Below are 10,753 nucleotides of genomic sequence, written 5' to 3' on the forward strand. Positions count from 1 at the left end.
TGCTTTTATTGAGAGTTCCTGCATGGCAGGAGGTTGGACTAGATGGCCCTTGTGGTATCTTCCAACTCTATGATTCTATGATTCTATGAGATATAGATGAATATTTATGGTAGCTTTCCTTACCTTGTAGGCGGAAGAGAGAAAATTTGTTAGAGATGATCATTTGCAAGGGATACTGATGCTTTATTATGACTGTCCAGATTATCCCACTGATTTAAGGATCTGTGGCATAGATCAAAATGCTGCTTCTACTTAGAGTGGGCTCACTGAATCAACAGAACTGCTGAGCAACTTTTAAGTTAGTGACATTGATTCAATGATCCTACTCTAGTTGTGAAGAGCCATCAGATCTAAAACATCTGATCATTAAAAATCATTTGTAACAAGTGGATCATGTCCTAAAATGTTTAGTTTAAAAGAAAATTCAAAATGGTTCAGAATATTTTTAATGAGGCTAAATTTATAAGTAGGGAGTCAGCAAGTTTCAGAAATTCATGGTATTTTCAGTAATACAAAAGGTTTTTTAATCGTGAGCTGGGAATGTCCCTCCTCCCCACAATGTTTTTGATCTCTGAAGAATGGAAAAGTGAGTGAGTGCTGAATTTTTAAAAATCACCTTTCTTATACTGCTTTGTTTTTTCTCATTCCACCCTTGTCCTTTTTTGTATTGTCCTCTCAGCAGCACTAGGAATGGAGCCATCAGACAAATGCCTGTTTAAATACAAGGGATCCTATTTTGTTCCAGATCTGACTACACCAGAAACCATTGATTCACTGGAGGATTTTGAAATCAGAGACAGTGATGTATTTCTGGTAACTTTTCCCAAATCAGGTACGATTGGAAATATTTTACTCAGAAAAGATGATTTTTATATGACTTCATGCACAAGATGAACAGAGTGAGACTCTTAATTTATTCATTCATGTATCAAGATTCGGGCAGTGCAGGAAGAAGTACAGGACAGAAGAGTATTGTGAGATAGGAGACAGCAGAAAAAAACACTGATAGGGAAAAGATTCTTGGAGTATATGTGCTTTAATGGGATTTTTATGGAACTGTTATTGGCAGTGATGTCCCACACCAGGGTGTCACCTGGTGCAGCAGGCGGGGCCTCAGGGCATGGCTTTGGGCACAGCCTAAAGGGTCTGCTCCCAATTCCCTGCCTCATGTGTCTTTACTTCAGAGTAAAGCCATGTGGGACAGGGACTGGGGTGCCCTCTCCCTCCCTGCTGAGCATAGCCTTACTTTGAAGGGGACACTTCTTATCCTTGCAAGTTAAGGGTCCCCCATGGATGGCAAAAAGCCTCGACAGTCACATCCCATATTATTCAATTGTGGTGATCTATGTGAAGATGCACCAGTATGTCTGTGTGCATGCAGTGCCTTTGAATAACAATGAGTGTAGTGATGCACAGGTGGTCAAGACTGCAGATGGCCAGAATGCAAATAGGAAGAATCTGCAGTACATTTAAGTTACATCATTACTTAAAATAAGGAGGGGTAAGATTACTCCTTTGCAGGGCAATGGTAATTACTGTTATAGTAATAGGAGTGTGGCTTCCCTACATGGCAGAGGAAGAATATTATCTGGTTCAAGTGGTTGCTGTATCTCAGGCTGCTGGCTCAGGCTGTGTTTTTGGGGTCTTGACACCATCATGGACTGGATGTGAGGAAAGTGGCTATTCTGACACATCTAAGGGCTTATGGTATTCAATGTTTCTTTTTAAAGGTAAATAGAAAGTAACTCTCTTGGTAGCTTTGGAGAAATAGATAAAATGAAAGTTACTCTTTTAATTGTGTTCAAAATGGTAAATACCAAACAACGAATCTCTGTTGATCGGAATTAGCCACAGTTGTCTGTGCTTCCTTTCCTGCCCTTTCTTCATTTCTGCATTGTCATTTCAATATGTTCCCTGAGAAATACGCATGATCATTTCCTTTATGTTACATTGAAAGTACAAGGTACTGTGATGCTCAAATATGCCTTAAATCAGGATGTTCATATTCACACAGGCACCATATGGATACAGTACATTTTGAGCCTGATTTATCATGAAGGTCATCGAAATGGAACTGAAGACACTGACCTGATTGACAGAATTCTATGGCTGGAATACAACATTCGCAATAGAGATTACATCAGTAGCCCATCACCTCGTCTCTTTGCTACCCATTTACCCTATTATTTAATGCCAAAGGAATTAAGAAAGGGAAGAGCAAAGGTAGGACCTACTAATTCAAACTTTTTGTTTACTTAATTTTATTGTCACAACAGACTATGCTGTAAAGAATCTACAGAATGTTTAGATGTTGTAGTGTAAAAACAACAACAACACTGAGATACAAAGGTGTTCGGGAATGAGTACCTCCAGCAAAAAGGGACACTTTGCTCAGTGATCTGCAAGAGGTTAATGATTAGAAGCTCAAAACAGTGAAGTATCTATCATTTTCTATAGCAAAGGTTCCTGATATACATTTTGGAAAGATTATGATGGGCAACTGGAAAATACTCAGGAGGAGATTATTCATTTCTTAATCAATCTGTTGAAATAATAACTTCTTACAATTGATGTACTTCCCTTCAGAGGTTGATTCCAATCAGTTACCATAATTTGTTGCTGCTGTTGATGTTGATACTGTGATTTTTGTAACCTGGTGTTTCCCCAGTTTGAAACTCAGTGCAGTTTACAAAAGCTAAAACAACTGCAGTTCAATCAATCAAACCCTTTATTACAGTCAACAGACCTCCAGGCAATAAAAAATTAAAAACAAAACAAAACAACCACAACCAGTTTAAACACAGCAATAACATATTAAGCATAAATATGCAGTAAACAACTGCAGTTGAAAATTATATTCTACAAAAGTAAAAGCTGTGACTATATACTGTCACTAAAAATACAACCATTTAAAAGCATAACCATAAAAAGAAAACAACAAATAGATAATACAGTACATTATACAGGGCCTTTTTCCCCTTGAGGAACCAGTTTTTGAATGTATCCTGAAACAACAAATTTTCCATCTGCCTTACTTTCTATTGGAGACAAAAACCTCAAGCAATAAAGTTCCAGATCATTTTGCTCCGTCTAGGTCAGACCTTCACAACCTGGCAGTAGGCAGGGCTAAAATTAAAATAGGCTAAACTTCTTTGGGCTGCAGATAGGTTTTTAACAGCTAACTTTCCAAGTAAATATATAATTAGTGATTAAACTATTTTAATAATTAATAATTAATTATTAATTATTAATAATATTAATTCTATCCTTCTTTTCCTTCTCTATCCGGCCTTATCTTGAACTAACAGTAGGATGCAGGCCAACATAAAGTAGTACTTCTTCATTTCACAGTGGGGTGGGGGAAATAACTTTTTTGCACAACAATTCCCAGAAACCTGTTAACACTTCCAAGTCTTGTTTCATTCATAGATATCAACGTATAACATGCATACCTATTCTCACTCCCCTGCCTCACACACAGTTTCAGTATGGCTCCATGAATCATGAGATTGTCATAAGTCAGGTGGCTTAAAGGGATGTACGCACTCATAGACTACTGCCATTTCAATCAATAAGATTTCATTTGGGCTGCTGCTTCTTGATTCCACTGTTTAAAAAAATTGAAATGCCTAGTCTGTTGTTGTTCCCACTATGGTTTAAACTGGATAGTGATTCAGTATGAACCAGTTTAAACAAGCATGGTTCCCACTTAATCCAAACCACTGAAGCAATTTGGAAAGGGCATGCTTTTGACCTATTTGGTTTCCCTTCAGAGGTTGATTCCAATTAGTCAAAAAGATGCTATTTTTTTCTGTGGCTTACGGGCTGAATCAATTTATTTTGAAATAAATCAATTTAGCCCAAGTGAGAACCATGCAGATTGGAATCTGCCCTGGTCCCTCCATCCCGGCCTTCTCCGCCCCCGGCTTGCCTCCTTCCTTCCCAGTCTTCTCCGCCCCCAGCCTCCATGTCTCCTTCCATCCTGGCCTTTTCCACCCCAGCACAAATGTAATAGGCAACGTAGTGTGAACCATGCTCAGAGCTGAACTGAATCATAGATTTGGTTCGGAAACTGATTTAAGCGGTAAGTGGGAATGGCCCTATTGTGTGTCTTCAAGTCATTTTTAACTTATGGCAACCCTAAGGCAAAACTATCACAGGAGTTTCATGGCAAGATTTATTCAGAGAGGGTTTGCTTTTGCCTTCTTCTGAGGGTGAGAGAATGTGACTTGCACAAGGTAACCCAGTGGGTTTCCATGGCTTGATCTGGGATTCAAACCCTGGTCTCCAGTCATAGTCCAACACTCAACCCACTACACTGCACTGGCTCATTCCCCTTTTCCTTATTAATTATTGTGCTGTAGGAGATCAACCCCCTTTCCTACATAACAAGAGAGTTCCACTGATCCTGCCAGATTACTTCCCCCCATACCCCTTTCCTCTTTCCATCCCCATTCTTCTCCTTATGGAAAAGTTTGAAAACAGTGGAGAGAGATTGGGACACTCTTTTACCCACCCACCCCTCTTCCTCTCAGGGACGTAGCCAGGATTTTAGGAAGGGGGGTTCCAGACTAAGTGTCACCATTATAATGGGGCTTGGGTGTGGCGGCGCAGCAGCACACACCATTCATTTTTCTAATGGAAGGGGAGGTCCGGACCCTAAGAAACGCCCCCCCCCCCCGGCTACGTCCCTGTTCCTATGTTCTCCAGCTCTGCATGTGTGTGCAGGAGTAAAGAAAAGGGAAAGGTGACTGGCTGAGCAGACCTATAGGAGTTTTTAAAATCCACGCTGTTGTTAGGAAGAAAAAGACATGGGAAAGAGAGGGGGAAAGACTCTGTCTTGGGATTGCTAGCTTGATGTTTGGATCTTGGGACCGTATCACACTAGTTCAGAAATGGGATTTAAAATAGATTTAAAGTAAAAAAAAAAAAACCCTTACAAATATGGGAGGTTTATCACACAACGTTTCTGCAAACCTGAAATAACAAACACAAAAATAAAGTGAACATAAAGGGGACAAAAACAACATCTTTTTACTTTTGGAACTTCCGAAGCACAGCAGGGATGGAGCCATCCTGTCCTCCATAAGGAGGGTGTTCCCAGAGCTTGGGAGCAGCCACTCAAAAGGCCCTTTCTGTTGTTCCCACCAAACGTGCCTGAGAGGGTAGGGGGACAGAAAGAAGGGTCTCTCTTGGAAACCTCAGTATTCTCAGAGGCTCATACAGGGAGATACGTTTTTTCAAATGGCCTGGACCCAAGCCATATAGGGCTTTATAGGTCAAAAACAGCACTTTGAATTATGCCCAGAAAGGAATTCCTTCATTTTCTGCTGCCTCATTTTCTGACTAGGCTCAGCTGCTCTTCTTGCCATGGTGGGGGGACATGAGCAGTGGCAGCAGTGCCCAATGGTTGGAGAGAAGGATGGGGAGGGCCAGTGAGAAGTGGCAGGGATGCAGGTAGGTGGAGAGAAGTGGCTGCAGGAGCTGTGCCTTCTGTCTTCACTACAGCTGGCCTGCCTGGAGCCAGCATACTGCCCCCACTGGCAGGCATGAAGGAAGTAAGCAGAGCTCTGATTCAGAGGTGAAGCCATGGAACCTTGCACCTCCATTCCTCCCCACCCAGATGCAAGCTTCTATGATGTAGTAGCATCCCACTTTGGGTCAGCTCAACTCACTGGCTGCCCAAAATCATTTGATGAGCCGCATGCAACCCACGGACTGTATGGTGTGCAAGCCTGCTCTATGTTAATATTCCCCTCCTTCAGCAGCTCAAAGGCTTTCTCACTGGGCTCTTTTTCATACACAGACGTTTAGCCATGAGAGGGGAAATTTCAAAGAATGAGATTCTCCCATTGTTAGGACCATTATTCACAACATTAAAGAGGGGTAAAATTAGTCTCAAATCAGATGATATTATGATAAGAATTGTATTTGAGAGAAAATGATTATTTGGATAACCAGAAAATTTTACCTCACTAGAAATTTTTAACAACATTGCTTCTGCAGATTATTTATGTGGCCAGAAACCCAAAGGATGCCTTGGTCTCAAGATATCATTTTTCCAAAATGTCTGTCAAAACTGAAAAAATCGCAGACTTTGACGTTTTCATGGAGAGGTTTTTGGCTGGTGAAGGTAAGCATTAATAGATTTAGAACAGTTATTTTGCCTGTCCATCATTTATACTATTTACCCAGAAATTGAAATGTGGAGTAAAGAGTGATTTCATAATGCCACATATCCTGAACACAAATAACAAGCAGTGGACAACTTATTGGCAGAGGAAAAAAATCTAAGCTCTGAAGTTATTTAACACAGAAGAAAAGAGAAAGAATGAAAGCTATGGGAATAATATAAAGATCCTAAGCAACTGACCACGAAAGCATAGCATCCAGTCATGAAGACAGAATGATCTGGCTATTCAAAGGTATTCTGTATGTCCCTCACCTTGAAGTGCATTGGAAGCTGACTCACACAAGCATGCCATAGGCACATTTGAGTATGGTAAACACATGAATGTTTGGGGTATACCTCAATATATTTCTGGTTCATTATTCATCAGTAAATAATATTCACATTGCCTTTTTATTATATTAAAAGGAGAAGTACTGTGCCCGGAACACCTTACATTAATAAAAAAATAACATCCTTAGTAGCAGATAATAGTAGTTAGAGATATTTTGGAATAGAAAGTGCTTGAAAAAGTGATGGTGGCCCAATTCTCAATTCTCTTGAATGAATCTGAGGCCAGTAGACCCATCCAAACCACAATATTTATATAAGGGGTCTATTCTGCACAAAATTGTTCTACTGTAGTTGAAGGGGGAAGCAAATTTAGGCTTAAATTTCTGGTCTACCTTTAATTTGGACTCAAATTTTGTTTGTGGATAGAACCATCTTTCATTGCCTTAGTGGATGACATTCATTTCAAAAGGGACCAACACAATGTAACTTTGATGTTTATCACACTATACTCTTAAAGTGCTACTATTCCACTTTGACTCCTCTAGCTGCCTCCTGTTGCATTCTGGGATTGGCAGTTTTAAGGAGGGGTATTTAGAATTCTCAGGCAGCCATGATGACGCTGCAGCCACATACTAGGGTTGTGGGGCGTGCATACACTCCGCCCCTATGCAACCCTAGTACGTGGACCGGACCATAGTACTGCCTGAGGCAGCAGGGAAGATGGTGTCTCATGTCATGCCATGATTGAAAGCCAGTGAAACTGGATATTCAATTTTCCTTGAAAACTGGTGATAGGGTCACGATTTGCTGTACCTCAAGGCAGCAGGAATGCTTCACATAGTGAGAGAAGGACTCTCTTCCTCAGAGAAACATCCTCAGGAGGCATCTTCCTTACTCTGCCTACCAGAAGCACCAGCCCTTGCATAGAAATGAAGCATTCAGAACTTCTGTCTGAGACTAAAGCTGTATGGAACTTTGCTGCACAATGCAAAGCAATCTACAAAGCCCAAATCTGTATTTAACTACTCTGACATTTACTCTGTCTCTTTCAAGTGGTAGGTAATTTTTGGCTAGACCATGTAGAAGGCTGGACTGCTCAGCGGGACAACCTGAATATTCTCTTCATTCTGTATGAAGAAATGAAGAAGGTATGCTACAGCACGATAGGAATGTGAAATGACATATTAATTATTCTCATCCCTAAAGAATGGTGGGCGATAAAATTACTGTTCTCCCTGCATGAGAAGTATGAGATAGTAACCATGTCTCATCTCACACAACAGGCAGTGATCACCTCCAATCCTGGATCCAATCCAGGGCAGGAAATGCCTTCCTTTTGAAATGTGTTGTTTTAAGTTTTATTTTTTTACTGCACCAAAGCAATAAAACACCAGGTGTGCAAGAATGTGTGCATCTTCACACTGGAATAGACATAGCAAGCTGTCTTGCCAACTGAGTGTTGAAATTGTGCTTTTGTTTTTGCAAATACTGGATCCAAATTTTTCAAAGCTAAAACAGAAAATGTCACAGAAGGGAGGGGGAGAGGAAGGGTGAGATAGCTTGGTATAGTTTATGAGGAAGCTAAAATGAAGAAGACAAGCTGGGATCAATTTTGACTTCAAGACCTATAGCTGGAAAGGGGATTTTGGGAGCTGTAGTCCAAAGCTTTTCCAGGCTCTCATTTTCTTTCTCTACCCTGTTCTCTTCTGCACATACTATGATGTACTGAACTCAATGGAGTCATTGAGTCCAGCTAGTGTTGGACTGCAAGTTCAATCAGCCCCTAGCTGGTAGAGCCCATACTGAGAAATGGTGGGAGCTGCAGTCCAACAACATCCAGATCTTGGAAATTATATAGGGTCAGTCAGACCTGGTTAATATGGAGACCACCAGAGAATACCAGCTGCTGTAGGCTAGTTTTCTGAGGATGGGACTGGCAAAATCTCCTTTGAGGATTTCTCACCTAAGAAAACTTGCCCATTTACTTCATTTGCAATTGAACAGTCTGAAAATTCTCACACCTAGGTGATCATGCAGCAAATTTCTCAGTTTCTACAAAACCAAAACAAAAAAATTAAAGGGGCTGATAAATAAACAATTCATATGTTTAGTGAACCATGACAAATGATGTTCACATCCCTACAGCATGGCTTGTCTATTTGGTGTTAAAAAGCCATGGAAAGCTACCCAGATTTGTCAGATAGTCTAAGGCTGAGGGACAGGACAGGCAAGTGGAGATGTTCAAGAGGAATGAGAACTTATCTGGATGTTAAATACCAACAGGTTGAAACCTAATGTCACTGGTGCCCCCCCCCCCCCAATCCTCTTTCTCCATCAAACCTTACTTTGGGGAAGAATTGACCATTGGCATATCCTTCACTGTTAAGGAAATGCAAAAGGCCTTTCCCATGTCAGTAGTGTCTCTTGAAATGATTCCTTTATGTTCATCTATATGCTTGAGTGGCAGGGGTCAAGGATGGAAATAAAAGGGAAAATCTATCCAAGCTCATAATGTTACAAAGTATTTCCAGTTTTTAAATATGCAGTTCTATTATTGTTTTTCAGCCTCTGAAAGTGGCTGAGAAGACAACCAGTAAAATTACAATGTAAAAATAATTATAAGCTATGAACTAATACAACATCAAATAACATTCAAGTAGCTGCTACTAAAGGTATTCCACCTTACTACAGTACCTTAACTGTACTGTATATAAAATCAGATTAGCATATAAAGATTTTTACTTCTTTTTTATTTCTTATCAAACTATTCTTACTGTCCAGTCTAACATGTGAAATTAATAATCTATGGTGATCTTTAGTAGGATTTATGAATGTTATAGCTAAGTCCTGTCTCATTTTAGGATCTAAGAAGCTCTGTACTGAAAATATGCAACTTCCTAGGAAAGAGACTGTCAGAAGAGGAGTTGGATGATATTGTGGATAAGGCTTCATTTGGCAAAATGAGTGTGGATCATAGAGCTAATTATACAACTGTGTCCCCTGAAATCCTAGATTTCACCAAAGGACGCTTTCTGCGCAAAGGTAAGTCAGTGGCCTATAATAGCCTATGTGGTGGAGCTTGTGTGTATAATCCACAGCCTTAGATGACCTCTATTTGCACAAGTTTTAACCACATAGAAAAATATTTTTAATTTTTTCAGGCTTTGATCAACATCATTTTATTTTACTGAACTGAACCACTTTATATTCTCTATAATGATAATTCTTATCTGTATAGTATGGCTCCATTTGTGAGCACTGAAATGGGGGCTGAACAACTGCAGTGAAACTTTACGTCAATTTTCTTTCCTAGAACTGCCCAGGAGCTGCATGAAGTGCTAAAAATGCTGAAATAGACAAACAGCTTGCTTCTGGTTTTGAAAAAAGTAGCATTTACTCAAATGTTAAACAATGTATGGGAGCTCTGAAATCTGTTCAAAAAGTGAATTAACACATCAACAGGCTTCCAAAAGGTAGTGATGCGTCAAAATGCACCAGTTACCACAGGAAGAATTATGCTTTTGGGCCACTACCTCATCCCCCTTATGGATAATAGGTGCTAAATATCACTTTCATCTCCATTTCTCTCTCAATGTTGCAACAGGTACTGTTGGAGACTGGAAAAATATGATGACAGTTGCACAAAGTGAAAGGTTTGACAGTATTTTCAAGGAGAGGATGGAAAAGCTGCCTTTCAAGTTCTTCTGGGATATCAATGAATTTTGACATGCAATGAGCAAACTTGCCTGTTTTCCTTTGTACAGATTTTGTTCCAATTTGTTTCCAAATAAGATTGCAAAGTTTGTTGGGCAACATGACACAATGCATTTATATACAAAATTTTGTATTTTTTTTTTGGTTTGGTTAGAGACAGTGTTCTGTAATGTTCAGATAATTAGAAAGGATACAAAGATAATTGCATTGCGTATTGTGCATTGCTTACAAAATGTGATTCGGACAAGATCATATTAAAATGTGAACTGGAGCAAACAATCTTTTGAAAGTGGTTTTTTGGCAGGAATGGAGATGCAGGAGAAAGGATCTTGTTTTATTTTATTTTATTTAAGTACTTATATCCTGTTCTTAAGCCACAAAGGCCTCAGAGTGCCTTACAAATTGTTAATCAGATAGTTCCCTGCTCTCAGGCTTACAATCTAAAAAGATATGGCACATAAGGAAAAGGGAATGGCAGTGGGGAAGAAGGGGATCACATCCAGCAGATATTGCCAGTTGTTCTCTTCCTCTAAGGGCAATGGCTGTTGGAATGGAGGGAGGGCCCTTCATCTGCTC

At 39.9% G+C, this 10,753-nt stretch overlaps 1 protein-coding gene across 1 annotated transcript; it reads left to right on the forward strand.

Moving 5' to 3' along the window:
* Positions 1 to 690: 690 nt before the first annotated feature.
* Positions 691 to 10,189, forward strand: LOC149311189 (amine sulfotransferase-like). Its single transcript, XM_089528497.1, has 6 exons — positions 691 to 832; positions 2,015 to 2,223; positions 6,007 to 6,133; positions 7,517 to 7,611; positions 9,325 to 9,505; positions 10,068 to 10,189. The coding sequence occupies exons 1-6, from the start codon at positions 691 to 693 to the stop codon at positions 10,187 to 10,189; spliced, it is 876 nt and encodes a 291-aa protein (XP_089384623.1).
* Positions 10,190 to 10,753: the final 564 nt, after the last annotated feature.

This window comes from Sceloporus occidentalis, unplaced genomic scaffold, assembly GCF_023333645.1.
Source record: "Sceloporus occidentalis isolate IW3139 unplaced genomic scaffold, rSceOcc1.0.p SCAF_6, whole genome shotgun sequence".
Taxonomy (NCBI): domain Eukaryota; kingdom Metazoa; phylum Chordata; class Lepidosauria; order Squamata; family Phrynosomatidae; genus Sceloporus; species Sceloporus occidentalis.